The following is a 15,759-nucleotide window of genomic DNA, read 5'->3' as shown; positions in this document are numbered from 1 at the left end:
GCGCATGGTTACGAGTAAAATGGGTAAAATGACCTCAAGATGTTGCTACACGCTGCAATTAAACTACATAACAGGAAACGTTAGTTGCTTCTTCACATTTTTTTTTTCTTTTTGAGAATGCTGTTATTGACATTGACACATTTTAAGTACTTGTATTGGCCTAAACGTATTTAGGCAGCTCTACATTCTGCGACGACATGAGCGGTTTCTTAGAATGTACCGTTTTTCGTATGCAAAGTATATTATGATTTCGGCAAACGGCATATGACGTCATCAAGCGACTTTTACAACAGCCAATGGCCTTCCGTCTTACTGAGAAGTGGGCTGCTCGTCCGGCGAGTCTCATCATCCAAGATGGCCGCGCTTGTGGGATTGCGTGCATGTTTCTCCGGTAAAATCTTAAAATGAATTTACTGTCACTGACTTGTGTGCTTTGATTATATATTCCAATTTCGTTTTAACCCGTTTAGTCCGCTGCACGAGGAAGTGTTTGCCGTTCGTTTAACTGTGAGCTTTACACAATTGATGACTGTTTCTGCTAAATACAGAGCAAGGTCACATTACTAAGAATGTTAGCTTACAATATACGATTTAGCTGTGATGAATGAGAACACCGAGTGATGGTCGAAACATATTCGAAAACCAGACTACTGCGTGATTCTGTTTGTACTATTAAATCAGCCTTTATGTAGAAGTAAGCTAAGCCATCTAGCCTTCTCTGCTGAAATGTGTCCATTAGCTTATGTCACTGCTGCAGCGTTCCTTGAAGGTACCTGATGTAACCTTCGAGGTTATAAAATGTCGTTAAATTATGGGTTTCACTGATGGTGGCAGACGTGTTTTTGTTAACATCAATGCTTGATCGAGACGTAAAACCAGTTTTTGAAAAACAATCAAGTCTGCTACACTGTCACCAGCATTGCTACTCCGTTGAAGCAAATATGTTGTGATTGATTGTTTGGTTTTTAAACAAAATCTGAACTAAAGGTTGTTAATATGGAAAGCACAGTTTTGAATAAAGTTTTCGATTTTGATTTCATTGCAGCCCTTCAGCTGTCTTCCCCAAGCCTCTTGCACAGCTCCCTTAAGCTGGTAAGACATCCATCCAATCATAGTCTAAACAAAGAAACCGCCAATAGATGGCTCAGCCAGTGTTTGACTTCATTTATTTTTGGCAATTTAGTGTGCTCTGCCATTGAGCCGGCGCACCTTTGCTGCAGAGGCAAAGAAAACCTACAGCAGGGAAAAGCCCCACATAAACATTGGAACCATTGGCCATGTGGACCACGGCAAGACGACCCTGACTGCAGCCATCACAAAAGGTAGAATCACTGACGTTTGAGCTTTTCATTGTATTGGGATATTTTTGGCAAAAGTTTTATATTTTAAAAGCTTGTTTGTGTTGACATTGACATTTCAATTACGGTCCTCAGTGCTTTGTGATGCTGGTGGGGCTAACTACAAAAAATACGAGGACATTGACAATGCGCCAGAGGAGAAGGCCAGAGGAATCACCATCAATGCCTCGCATGTGGAGTACACCACGGCCAACAGACATTATGCTCACACAGACTGCCCTGGTCATGCTGACTACATCAAGGTCATTTTCTTTCCTTTGAATCTCCACATTGTATGCATTTAAACATTCATCATTTAAGTTCCAGCGTGTCGAGCTCTTTCATCCATCCGCCACCGTGTCTTCCCCCAGAACATGATCACGGGCACGGCTCAGATGGATGGCTGCATCCTCGTGGTGGCGGCCACCGACGGCCAGATGCCTCAGACGAGGGAGCACCTCCTGCTGGCCAGGCAGATCGGCGTGGAGCACGTGGTGGTTTTCATCAACAAGGCAGACGCCGTGGAGGACAAAGAGATGCTGGAGCTGGTGGAGATCGAGATCCGCGAGCTGCTCACCGAGTTCGGCTACGACGGCGAGAACACGCCCGTCGTGGTCGGCTCCGCCCTCTGCGCCCTGGAGGTGGGTGAAGGTCTTCTTTGTCATGCATTAACCTAACCAACCAACTGGGTCGGGCTGTTTTGGGAAGTTATCAGCTGCAGCAGTGTCTAATGTGATTGAATGTAATCTTCTTTGTCTGATTTGCTTTATTGCAGAACAAAGAGCCTGAACTTGGGATAAATGCAGTGATGCAACTACTGGAGTACGTGGATTCGTACATCCCTCTGCCCAAAAGAGAGCTGGAGAAACCCTTCCTTCTGCCAGTCGAGGGGGTTTATTCTATCCCAGGTACGGAAACAAATTGCAGGAAAAACTTTGCCCAATTGAACTGGAACTATTTGCACTTTTATTTGATCATTTATCTATGTATTTAAAAGTTTAAAAATTATACTTGGTTTCTAATATACAAAGGTTATAAAGGTTTTGTGATGCATGAAAATGTACATTTTTTGTAATTTAAAGTTTAATTGTTGTCTTTCAGGAAGGGGCACAGTGGTCACTGGCACCATGGAGCGGGGTATAATCAAGAAAGGAGAAGATGCTGAATTTATGGGCCACAATCGCAGCTTTAAGTCTGTGATAACAGGTGAGCAGGAGCTCTTTCACATCCAGTGTGCAAAAACAGAGACAATTCAAAAATATAACGGTTGTAACAAATTTCCCCTCGGGGACATTAAAAAAAAATCTAATCTTATCAAATCTGTGTGTTCAGGTATTGAGATGTTCCACAAGTCTCTGGACCGAGCGGAGGCGGGAGATAACCTGGGCGCTCTGGTCCGTGGACTCAAGCGGGAGGACGTGAGGAGGGGGATGGTCATGTGCAAACCAGGATCCATCAGACCTCACCAGAAAGTCAAGGCTCAGGTCTGAAGTTGACACATTTTTAATCAATTTGCTATAAATGTATTTAGCAGAATTTATACAGGTCAGCAGCCTCTTCTGTTACCTCACTGTGTACAAGGCGACAGTCAAAATGACCAAAGTGCTGCTTTAGATCAATACTTGATGATGAGCCAGATGCTACAGTTTTTAGCTTTTTGGACATTCACCTGCTGATAGTGGCATCTCGCTTTCTTCTGCTCTGGTTCAACAAAAAACACTAATTTGTGTTGTTTTTATGCACATGCATTTTCTAGGTTTATGTCCTGAGTAAGGAGGAAGGAGGCCGACACAAACCATTTGTCACCAACTTCATGCCCGTCATGTTCTCTCTCACTTGGGACATGGCCTGCAGAGTCACTCTGCCAGCTGACAAGGTCAGTGCGCATTTGTATTCCAAATTTTCAGTATTCTGCAGTGCGGTACCGAGTTCCTATGCACAGCTTTGGTTGACTCAAAGAAAGTCTGATGTCTTGGTGGGGGGGTAAATGTGCAATCGAACGCTGTGCCGCCGTAAAAAGTAGGTCACAGTCCGCTTCAAGCAATAAAGGAAGTGGATTACAACACAGGGTATTGTTTGGAAAAGCAACCTCACAATAATATGACCGGTGTCGAGAGGAATGGCTTGCGATCAGAGGACAAAGTAAAAGCCTCAATAAAAATACGCTCAGACAAAATATGCAACAATTGCTGGTAGGCAGGAACTACAGCGAGATATATGACTGGATGTCCAAAGGCATCTGCTGCGACATCGACAACAGGTTGGACATACAGAACCAGCGACGGCAACATAACGGTGACTGGTAATCACATCACTTCAGACTTGTTCTCTATTAACTGTTAATGTTGCTGCTGGGGATGTTAACAATTAATTGATTATTGATTCATTTTTGATTAAGAATTGAATTGATCAAATTAAATTAGTCACAATTAATTCAAAAAAATTTACACACGTTTTTTTTTTTTTTTTTTTTAAATGGAGGGATGTATACCTGAGTTTAACTGTTACTTTTAAACGACTTAAAAAAAAATGTTGCTTATCAATTAATTGTCAATCGATCGATAAGGTCAATCAACAAAGGATTAATGATTTAATCGATAATTTGCATCTGTACTTCCGACCTGTTGTGTGCACGTGAGTTTGTGAGTGTAATGTCTGACACAGTGACACAGTGTTTGTAGTGGTGATATCTTATCCACAAGCCATGGCATAGCTACTCATTTAAGTTTTTTTAATGCAGGATTAAGTTGTGCATTTTGAGTCTTGATATGTGTTTGTATTCTAGGTGTAAGCATTCATCAGACCATTACAATCCATAATTAGTGTGAAGCATTTTAAGTAGCGTTTTCTTTTGAGAGATCCATCTCTCTGCCTTTTCCTTTCCCCAGGATATGATAATGCCAGGGGAGGACACCTCGTTGATGCTCACGCTCCGCCAGCCAATGGTCCTGGAAAAGGGGCAGAGGTTCACCCTGCGAGATGGAAACAAAACCATTGGCACCGGCCTGGTCACAGATATTCTGACTCTTACAGACGAAGACCAAGCCAACTGGGGCTGAAGTGGTTCTTTACTGAGGAAGCAGTCTGAAATGGCGGGCGGGGAGGGATGGATAATGGTCGGGAGATGATGGATTTTTTTTATTTTTTGTTTTCCCCCTGTGGGTGGGTGTCTGGACCCAGTCAAATATGATTCTAGACAATTTACGGTTCATGAAATCATGTACAACTGTCAAAAAGAAGCATTTCAGACGAACGCATGGCTTGTGCAGTACCATCCAACCAAAACATCAGCACTGTCTTTGTCAGTCAGACTGTCAAAATATTGTCATTATGTAATAAAATGTATTTAATATAAACATGTGTATTTTGGTTTTTACGTGCTATACCCTAATTATTTAAAAAAAAATACAAATAAAATGACAAAAAAAAAAAATAAAATAGATATTTGAGTCATGTTAAAAAGAGACATTTTCCCCTGATGGCGTCAGATACATTGTCAGTACACACAACCGACTGTTGGGGTCTCCCTCGGCTCGATAATCCCCAACAGGAAGTCGTCAAGGTATTTTGCCCAGTGCCTACTGTAATCCAATCACTGTGTTGCAGTAATCAAATACAGTACGCCTGTCAAAGCCAGTGCAGCCAACCCGGCTGAGTGATCTGCTCAGCTGGCGGTCAAGCTCCGAACTGTTCTGTGCCGGCGCTGAGTGAAGAAACAAACACGGTTTAAGTCAGACCTCCGTCTGTGAATGCAATATTTATATATATAAAAAAGGACAGCAGGACAGTATGCATCATCGTATGTTATACCAAGCGCCGCTCCTTTTAACATCCATCCCGTGCGCAGTCACATCCAAAGGTGGCAAATACTATATTTGTTGTCAGCAAAAATAGAGACGTCCAGACATTTGGATTGGATTGAATCAGTGATGGATGATGACTTTTGGTAAATGTTTTTAATTTGAACTTAATAAGACGTTAATATAAATAAATAGGATAAATAGACCCATACACTCTGTCATACCTCATGAGGATCTCTCTACTGCATCTGACAATCATTAAAATACTACTCAATGAAAATGGCCCAAAAATGTTTCTATGTCGCAAGGTGACACAGGCACATACAGTATTCTAATACCATTGTTGCGATTTTGCCGCTTCACTTCATTGCAAGTTAGATCTGCGCTATTGTCCAAAACCTGCTTCATCTTTGACATTTTCCCCCAATGAAGCACTCTTGACCTTTCGGCTGTTGTCAGCACACGGAAGAATAGCGTGACGCTGCCTAAAATAACTGATTTTGCTGTGAACAAAAGCAGAAACTGATGCATGATACTGCAAATGTGTAAGTCTTGTTTCCTGCTCTGGTTTTGTCACACTGACACGTCATGGCCGACAAAAACATCCAGCCCTGCGGTTTAAAGGAAAAGGAACTGACCAGGCCTGACAATCAAGAAACATTCGTAGAGCAACCCATCTTTTCTAAGCAATTCCCTCATCAACAGTTACACAGTACTATGGACATATTCACGGAATTGGAAAACAAAAAAAGGCACACTGCATTTGCTGTCAGCCAGACGATTGTGAGGGAAAGTGAGTTAGTGGAGTGAGATTTTATATATTAGTGTGTGACGTCAAGTAAACAGCCATGTCCTGCAGCTGCAGCAGCACAATGGACATTTGTGTTTATGCTGCTCTGTCATCTCAGAGTATCCATTATTCCACCACAACGTCCTGTATTTTATATGCACGACAGCTGGAAGATCCAAAAGAGAGAATAACTAAAGAGGCTTTTGCTTTTATATGTTTAGAGCTTCTCAGTTTCCTGATGTTGATAACAGCAAAGATCAATATACTCAGTATAGATCAGTACAGAGTTCCCCTTCCAGCAAATGAAATTTGGTTGTGATTCAATCTCAGCACATGCAGGCTTTGGCTGAAGCCAACACAGTAGTTGCATCACAATCTTTTTTTCACCCGCCCACCTCTCCCCTCCACCTCCTTGTGGGCACCAAAAGCGAACCCAAAGGCAGAGAATAGCACCGCCACAATTAAGGCGGAATTTGCCTTTTCAACTGCCCACTCTGCATGTTGGAGGACGGACTGACCCTCCGTTGCTTCTCACCCTCCAACATTGGTGAGTGGGCTGAGAAGCCTCCCAGTTTATTCTCAGTGCTCCTTCCCTCACACGGCACCTCTCAGAGGAGGAAGACACATGTTCTTCTTTTGAGGAAAAAGAAAAATGTATATTTTTTTTGCATGAACAATGCCAAAATTAAAATGACTGATCAATGAAATGGTGAATAAATAGCACCAGAGGTGGTTAACACCGACAATATTATATTTGTATGTTAATTATTTGGCCCGGTCGAGAGCCAAAATGATATTTCTCACAAGCGGTGTGTAAAAATAGTATTACAGTGTGTTGACTGCAGACCAGCCCAAAGCAGACTTGGACTAATTCACCCCAATCTATTCTGAGCGTAGTTCGTCTCGTTGGTGCCTTGTGTGTTGTGTTCCCTTGCGTGTGAGCTCTTCCCCGGCGTTCAAGTTCACGGGGCAGCGAAATCCAGCAGAAGTGCCAAGTCTTCTGCGCACGTATGCAAAGTCGTGCCTGATTGATTGCATAATAGTGAAAGGAGAAGCCTCTGACCCCTGCCGCATACCATCCCACCAAATCAGAGCTATAAATTACACTCCCGTTCCTCCGTGTTTATCAAAAGGCTCCCTTCCACTTTGCCTGCACCTGCCTGCACTCGTACAAAGAGCTTCTTTCTCGTTTAATGCTACACCAAATACGTAGTTTTGGCGTCCGTCTTCCAGGAAGACAATAGAAAGCGTTTGGCGTTTTGACACTTTTTATTGTGGCAATTCAGCTTTTTTTTTTTTTTTTTTTCCTTCTTGTTTGTCCATGAAAATAAAGTGTCTGTAATGATAGCAGACATAAAGTCCAGTGAGGCGAAAACAATCGGTCCACCGGTTGGCGACTGTTAAAGAGCAGATTTAATGGAAGACAAGGAGAGAGTGTAGGTCCGAGTCTCTTGCTTCTCTTGAGAAAGCTGTGTTATTCTTCATCTTTGATTTTCATGGAGATAACAACATTCAATGGGCTAAAAACAGCTCCACTGTAGAAGGTCGTGGCCCCTTCAAAAATGACCAGGAAGGTAGTCTAATATCGCTGAGCCAGTCTGAAAAGTATAAATGTGAGAAATGTGAAGCGAAACACAATTCATCTTGTTTGAGAGGAGTGAGAGGAGTGAAACAGTGACCTTGTATATGCACTCTAATACAGATGTTTAAAGAATTGCAGTTTATACAGTATACATAGCACAATGGAATCCACAGTCAGGCATCCCACATGTTCTTGAGAAAAAGATCATTTTGGAAAAATAATCGATTTTTGTTATTGGATTGATTGCAATCCAGTTTCTCACAATTTGAATAATTTTCACAGCGTATATTAGAATTTTGCTGTCTTCATCAAGTCAATTCTTCCAAAATCATGTTGCGTACTTTATTAAAGGGGTCCCCAATTATGAAAAACTGACTTTCAGCCCTTTAACGTGTCTTAGCGAGCTGTGTTTTGCGTTACTTACACGCTAACTAACACACTAATGAATCTGGAATAAATCTGGCCCTTTAAAATGCAGGATTAGACTATTTATCTTCTATAATTGCTGCATGCTGGGGTACCTTTGAAACAGCTTTAGACTGTCGAGACATATAGTCACATCAAAAACATTTTTTATGAGATTTTCAAGGTTTCAGCATTCATTATGTTGGTTATTTTTCATTTTTTGGTTTTGCCAAGGAATTCTTTCATATCACTCTTCCACATTACTCATGAGTGGGTCACTGAATCTTTGAACCTCTTGTGGTGTTTTCTTAGATGCTCAGTTATGAGGTAAGTTACCGACAATTGGCATAACACAATCAGAATTGAAATGCATTCACTCACAGAGTTTGTCGTATTTGTTGTAAAACAGAACAGTTGCAGAGGAGAGAGAGACAGTTACTGAAGAATGCAGGTTGAGCAGCAAATGGTGAAATACATAACAAACATATGCGTCCCAACAGACCTCTTGACATCATTATTGGCCACTATGGTTGGATATCCTACTCATGATGGTTCTCTTGCTTTCATCCTACCCCAACCCAGAGTAGTATGCCAAATATCTAAGAAAAAAATTCATATCTATTGTTCAAGTTTTGGATATTGATCTGCGCATTAAACATTGAAAACATATTAATCCAAAGCTGAGAACCACACTGTGCTTCCTGTCGTTACAACGCATGTAAATACATATATGTATTATTTTATTAATATGAAGCAACATTAAATGTAATTTTTAAACTCCAACTTATCATGGAACTCCCAGAATTACATGCACTCCGCACTATGTACATATATTGTTTGTACTATATGTATACAACGCAACCTTTAATTGTCAGTGTAATTACTCTGATTATTTTTTGAGTTTTATTGTTAAGATATGATATATATCTCCATTTGAACAAAAAAAAAGTAGCCACCAAACGCTCAGTGTTAAAATCACACACTTGAGGACTGTAAACATCAGTTCTCCCTGGACCATTTCCCAGATTGTCATTGAAATATGCTACTGTCATGCACTTTGTTGGAGAAATCTTCTGCAGATGGAAACATGACAGTTTGGTAAAGCTTGATAACCATTATCCAGCGAGAGATGCCATCCATCCATCCATCCATCCATTGTTTGCTAGATAAAGCTGAGAAATGTCTTTTCCAGTTGCAGCAGAGTGGAGAAAAAAGCCTTAAATAGAATCCTCGTGGCAGCAGGACGACGGGTTCCTTATGCGACGCCTGCATTGCTTGGCAGGGTAGCAGCAGTCGTGGGTTACATCACTGATTCCCTGTGGGACGACATCGGGTCACGTCCCGGGGTGACCTGCTCGTTTACCAGCTCCGAGGGGCTCTGCCCCTTCTTGTCGTCTGCCTCGTCCTCCTCTTCGTCCCTGCCGATGAAGGCCAGCTCGTTCTCGTAACAGAAGGAGTTGGCGCCCGACGCGAGGAATTTCCTCTCTTCCATGTCCTTGGCGCTGCACCTGGGGGTGGACGGCACCTCGAAGGTCTTGTGGAAGTAGGCGTAGTCTACCCTGTACTGGCTCTTCTCCTCAAAGATGACGGGCTCGAAGCGGTGGCCCCACAGGATCTCCGAGGGCAGGTACGAGCTGCGCGCCTGCGTCGTCATCGCCGTGGCCTCCACCAGCCCCTCGAGTATGATCACGATCTCAAAGTCGGACGTCTCCAGGTCCTGCTTGCTGATGCCAAACAGGGGACTCTCTTCATCAATTTCGTGTATGACAGTCAGCGGGGCGACAAGGAACAGGCGGTCAGTCCCTTTGTCGTAGCCCACGTTCATGTCGATCTGATCCAAGGGGATGTACTCTCCCTCCTCGGTGTACCGGGGCTTCACCAGCTGGGCCCGGACGTGAGCTTCCACGATGTGGCTCTTCCTCAGGTTGGCAACCCTGAACATGAGACAGAGTTTCCCGTCGCGCATTGCGATGACCGCGTTGTAGCTGAACAGGAGAGTCTCTGCACGCTTCTTGGGCCGCGCCATCTTGGCCATGATGGCGCCGATCATGAAGGCATCGATGATGCATCCAACGATGGACTGAAAGACCACCATGAAGACCGCGGCTGGGCACTCCTGCGTGACGCAGCGAGCGCCGTAGCCGATGGTGGTCTGGGTCTCCACGGAGAACAGGAAGGCTGCCACGAAGGTGTGGACCTGTGTGACGCACGGGACAAAGGTTTCATCCCCCGCTGGACGGTCCATGTCGCCGTGCAGGAGGCCGATGACCCAGAAAGCCAGGCCAAAGGACAGCCAGGACACCACGAACGCCAGGCTGAAGAGCAAGAACATGTAGCGCCAGCGGATGTCCACCAGGGTGGTGAAAATGTCCGATATGTACCGCTGGGATTTCTCGTCCATGTTGGAGAAGTGGACGTTGCACTGGCCGGCCTTGCTGACGAACCGGCTGTGGGATTTGCGTCTGGTGTGGATCTTGCCATTGCCGAAGCTGCCCACGGCAGGCATGGTACTCAGCCTCAGACCTTCTTCTTCACAGGACAGGAAGCTGTGGTGGTGGTGGTGGTGATGGTGGTGGTGGTTGGACCTTCCCACACTCATGCCTCAGTGGAACAGAGCCACGCGGGTTCAGACTATCGGCCCCGCTCATACAATTGCGATCGGGCTTAACAGGAAGTGCACTCTTCTCGTCAAAAAACCTCAGTGTCGAGTTGACAGGAACGGTGCTGCACAAAGCAGTATCCTGTAAATAGAGAATAGTGTTTAAGTATCAACCTTTTTTTTGTTACGTTTCTTAAAAACAAAGCATTTGGATGTATGTAAATGCACCCTTGGTATCATAACTTAACAGCATATTGCTTCCTCGGGTCTCAGAGGCATGTAAAGTGTTCGCAAACTTGTCACAGTGATGTATTTCTCTCTTTAAATAGCTTAAGTATTTTTTTTTTTTAAGTCCACTTTTGCTTCAGTTGTGGTAATGCCTTCACAACAACCGCTCCAGGACAGAATTTTTTTCAAGCGCTCCAACATTAAAACCCAGCTCTTGCGCCACAAATCTATTTTTAGCACATCGTTTCCCAGTCAAAATCTTATAGCTTTGTTTTTGTTGTGTCCTTTTTTGCCCTGGCTTCCCTTTCTTCGCAACCCCCCCCCCTAAATCTCTACCATAATTCTGCTATCATTGCCGTACAGAAATAGGCAGCTAATCCAATGCCCTGAAATTTTACATGACGTATTCCCCGTTTCCTGCAGCTGCCACAGCTATTAGTGTTACTGGAGTACTCTGATGAGGCCGCATTATAGTCCTGTGAGGCAGAAAATAATATGAACAGAAAATGACCAGTCAGAAAATTACTGTGACATGTCCCACATACAAAAAAATTGGGAGAAACAGATCAGATGCAAAACTCGTTTTTTCACAACAGCCAGGGAAAAAAATCTTCAACCTGTTTTTGTCCAATTAATTGTTTCTTTTTATTTATTCTCCCCAATTTAATAAACCAAGTTAATCAATGTGATAGAATGTGTTGGCTGAAGAATTTGTGGAATTTGTAAATTAAAAGCAATTTAGGGTACTTCCTTGTACCGTCATCACCGCACCACCACAACTCTACGTTAAGTGAAGACTGATGACCTTACCCAGGTCCAGTGTTTTCTCACTTCTCATATGATCACCTAATAACAGGTGGCTCCTTTTACCTAATTTGAGTTGAGTTGTCAATTTTGGTTGCTTAGACATCCTGTAGGGCATCTTTGGCATTTTTTAAAAGTTGATAAGAGTTAGCGCGTCTATGTCTGGGGTCGTCATGTGCTCTGTGGGTATTATTTCCTGAAGGATGTGGATGTGTCCTGCTGGACGCACAAGGTGTGAGACCGTAGGTATCTTGGCATCGTGTTTGCCAGCAATGGGAAAATCGGCTCATGAGATTTCAGAATCTGCACTAAGTCGACACGGGCGGGCTTAAAAGACTAAACAAATGCTGAGTGAAATATGATCCGATCTTCCCCTTTCAGTCATTAGAGAGTGTTAACCTGAAGGATGGGACTGATGAAAGGCAACGCCAGTGCGAGAATCCTGTAGGTGGCTGAGGTTAGAGAAATATGGTGAGGGAGTCATACATCAGGAGAGCCTTGAGCTGCTCCCTTATGTCAAGAGGATCCTGTGGATCCTGTGGTTTTAGGATCAGATTCTTTGTGCTAAATGTACACTTCATTAATGAATTTCAAAAGTGTTTTGGATTTTATGTTCAGTTACTTGTTTGCATAGATTAAGTCGTTAAACAAGGTATTAACACGGCTGGAGCCGATGGGCTCGCTGGTTTCACGCTACCTTGAGCAGATTCCTCTGCTAAACAACAAATATACATAACATGACAACACCAATGATTTGCCCAGTTTGAGTTTTTAACTTTTTCAACTCAAACAAGTTTCACCATTTGGAAGCCTTAACAAGAGGCAATGTATTAATAACACAACTTCGTCTTGGGCTCATAAGGCTGCAGTTCATGCTAAACAGCATGCCAAAACAAACCAAAGCTATATTTAATACACAGAGTTAAGTTTTTTTCCCCCCATGGAAACAACCAACCAACCAACCAACCAACCAACAACAAATTCAATACAACTTGTGCCTGTTATTTAGTGATTGTCAATGAGTGTGTTACGCCTGACAGTTGGTCTAGTTGCTAGGAAGCGAGTTGTTGAGTGTCCAACAGTTATTAATATCTAATATTTTTGTGTGGCTGTTCCTCGCAGCTCCCCCAGGAGCCACACTCTTCCTGCTGTGCTGTGATCTGAGAGAGCTGGAGAAGAGGCTTGTCTCCGCTCCTTTGTTCTCTTCTCTGCTCACATTTCCCACACAGTAGTAACTGTTTTAAATTATGCTGAAAAATCAAACCATTATAGAACTCAATCTAGCGGAGTGAAAAGTCTTGATGATGATCGTGATGTTTTTGTCTCAAAGCAAGTGGCTCCTCCTTACCTTGTACGGACCTGTTCCCAGTAGTTCTCTGCGCTCCGTTCAGCTTCACTTCCTTTTTCCCCCCCAGATCAAAGTCAAAACTGCCGCATGCTTCTCCTCGGGCTTGATTAGACTCTTCTCTTCTGCTATGGGTAGAACCACTCTATCCTCCTGAGGCAGAAAAGTAAACGGCTGTGGAGCACCATCATCATGACCGTGTCTCCTAGTTTAGACGGGCGTCCTCGGCGCAGTGGGGAGACCATCACATTCACCACCCTTCTCTTAAGCTTTTCCAGAGGCTCGCCTCAATTGATATCCGTTGAGAGAGAAACCGACAAGAAATTGGAAAATGATTCTAGCCGAGCGTCGAACGCATCATTTTGAACCTCCGAGAGCGCAGCGATTTTATCAGAGATAAATTAAATATCTGAGCGGATCACATGGCCCGTCGGTGGTCTAATCCAATCCGGAGATCGATTCCTCACAGCTTGTTTCAGAGTCACAGGCGGCCGACGGTCTCACACTTTCTTGGTGTATCTGCTATCTGATCTTCTGCAGCGGATCCCGCTCCGTATCCCACATCCAGTGAACTATTGCTCATTGCTCGGCTCCCGTCCTCCCCCTCCCTGCGCAGTGTCACTGTAGATACTTGGCATTTGGAGCCTGCGCATGTGTCAAGTGTTGCCCCAATGTTTCGCAGGCACACTGAGTTTAAGGGAAGAGCACCCAGTAATAACTGGCAATGGCTTTAATGAATGCACTTTTATATTACAGAGGAAAAGAAGAGAGCGTTATAAAGTGGTTTATCAAAGTGGAATTAGATAAAAGTAAACAGAAATGTAACGATAAATACAAAATAAATATAAAAAATAAGATTGAACATGCTGTAAATATTAAAGTGGTTATTGACAATCCATGCTATTGTTTAATCATTTGTATAAAAATAAAAAAAATCACCATCCTTTCCGGTTGACAGCTGCAGGCTTTAATCGTCTTCAGCTTTTGACTAAAACGATTAGAGTGGGGGCGGCGCGGTTTCCAGTTTGACTCATTCAGAAAGCAAGGCAGCCCTTTTCGGGCCCACTGGACATTGAAAAGCACGTGTAGGCAGGTGTCTTGCCGAACAACGCTGGCTCGTGTCGTGCCTGCCTGCCTGCGTGCGTGCCTGCGTGGTTGAGGGCAGAAAATGTTGAAGCTCCTCCGTGTTCTAGGATTTCATAGACAGCTCCTCCCTCTTTAATTAAGCCGAAACTTGATTCACGGTATTGATATTGATCCACTGTGATGGCAGCGCCGCACGCCGATGTTACGCAGTATGTTGCGCATCAGAGCAATTTGAATACCCCTGATGAGGGTATGCAAGATCAACTCAAAAGTCTTGATGTGACAAAATAGCTGATTGGCAATATTCTGTCATGGTACAAGATGGACAAAGTTATTAAATCAGATGGAATTGGCTTTTTCAATGAGTAAAAAAAGATATAGCCTGTTGCAGGTAGACCATTTTAACTGTAATCCGTCCAAGCAATATTTATGTCAAGACTTTTGATAAAGGAGGAGCATCATTCAAATCATCCCAAAGTGAGACATTCTGTGGGAACTGAGAGTCTTAATTGCAGTGAACTGGACTCTTGCCTCTTTAGCCGGATGTTTGTATAAACTCCTTGCAACCATTACTCAACTATGACTAAAATTAATGATTAATATGAAACCTATATACAAGTATGAGCCTGGATAGTAATAATTTGACAGAGGAATGGACTTTCCCAATCAATATGCTGCTTTAGTACAACCACCATCCCAGGTTAAAGTCTGTGTTAGCTTCAGTGAACCCCCATGCCAGGCGACTCTTTAGCATGGGTTCATCATTTCTGCGAGTCTCACCGCATGGCAACACACCCCGTAGTAGCTCCAGCTCAGGCTTGACCCAGATTCAACGGGGTCGCGTATAAGTGCAGCATGATGGGTGGAAGGTATGTGTGACACTGGAATACGTTGGCCCCCAAGGAAGCTGAGCCACGGTGGGCCGAGGATCAGTTTTCCCATGAGAATAGGAAAACATGTTTGACCTTTGCGAGCATCGGAGCAGCTGGAACTTTGTTTACCGAGAAAGTTCACATGAGCCTGCGCGGACGTCTCGTGCGAAACCGCAGCGGGCTTTGTGCATTTGGAACCTCGAGAGAAACACCCAAATGTGTCACGAGCATCGTGTGTCATCTAAAGCGTGTCTTCACCATGTTGTTGCTGCTATTTCGCATCTGCGATGTCAGGCCCCCCCACCCCCCGTAAGTGGGTTATGGGTTCAGTCAGGAGACGGTACGCCAGATGGGGATGTGCAGTGGCCCTACAGGGACGCTTGGAACCCGGAGCACCGTCGGTACCTCCGAAGTTATTTTTAAGGCTGCCTCGCCGTCGCTACAGGGGGACGAAGTGGGCCAGAGTCGGCCGGCCACACTGCCGGACACGAGCCCGTCGCCTTTGATCACACTTTTTTTTTTTTTATCACATTTCAGATAATTAGCACACGCTGCCCTGATTCGATTCAGAGCCCTAGCGTCATGCCGCGGCCGTCCCTGTGCGCGGGGCGCAGGCCACCAGTCAGAGCACAGGATGTTTACTCAAAGCTCAGTCAGACATGAGCAGAACCGTTCTGGCAGGACACTCAGGATCAGCACCGTGGCAGGTACTCCACTTATGCAACCGCCGTCGCCGTCTGTTTTGCCCAGCACTCCCGCTGCCCCTGCCCCGTGTTTGTTCCTGCACTTTTGGCACATTGTTCCGTTACCTATGGCAATATACAGTATCTAAAAGCTGATCAGTAAACGGTGACGGGACTCGAATCCATCACGGGGGATATAATCAGCCCATTCATCTGACTGTTATCTCC

At 44.2% G+C, this 15,759-nt stretch overlaps 2 protein-coding genes across 2 annotated transcripts; one reads left to right on the top strand and one right to left on the bottom strand.

Annotated features, from left to right (window-relative positions):
* Positions 1–292: 292 nt before the first annotated feature.
* tufm (Tu translation elongation factor, mitochondrial) lies at positions 293–4,693 on the top strand. The gene is made up of 10 exons (XM_076023919.1): positions 293–391; positions 1,046–1,092; positions 1,184–1,322; positions 1,434–1,600; positions 1,709–1,978; positions 2,113–2,245; positions 2,439–2,543; positions 2,670–2,821; positions 3,094–3,213; positions 4,226–4,693. The coding sequence occupies exons 1-10, from the start codon at positions 355–357 to the stop codon at positions 4,394–4,396; spliced, it is 1,341 nt and encodes a 446-aa protein (XP_075880034.1). The 5' UTR covers positions 293–354; the 3' UTR covers positions 4,397–4,693.
* A 2,629-nt stretch (positions 4,694–7,322) lies between these two features.
* On the bottom strand, positions 7,323–13,581 carry kcnj12b (potassium inwardly rectifying channel subfamily J member 12b). The gene is made up of 2 exons (XM_076023918.1): positions 12,894–13,581; positions 7,323–10,655 (listed from the first exon to the last, which is right to left on the bottom strand). The coding sequence occupies exon 2, from the start codon at positions 10,511–10,513 to the stop codon at positions 9,215–9,217; it is 1,299 nt and encodes a 432-aa protein (XP_075880033.1). The 5' UTR covers positions 10,514–10,655; positions 12,894–13,581; the 3' UTR covers positions 7,323–9,214.
* Positions 13,582–15,759: the final 2,178 nt, after the last annotated feature.

Source organism: Nelusetta ayraudi, unplaced genomic scaffold (genome assembly GCF_046127955.1).
Source record: "Nelusetta ayraudi isolate G7.1 ecotype Tasmania unplaced genomic scaffold, CSIRO-AGI_Nayr_v1 ptg000016l, whole genome shotgun sequence".
Lineage (NCBI taxonomy): Eukaryota > Metazoa > Chordata > Actinopteri > Tetraodontiformes > Monacanthidae > Nelusetta > Nelusetta ayraudi.
This window is presented reverse-complemented; position numbering and strand designations above follow the sequence as displayed.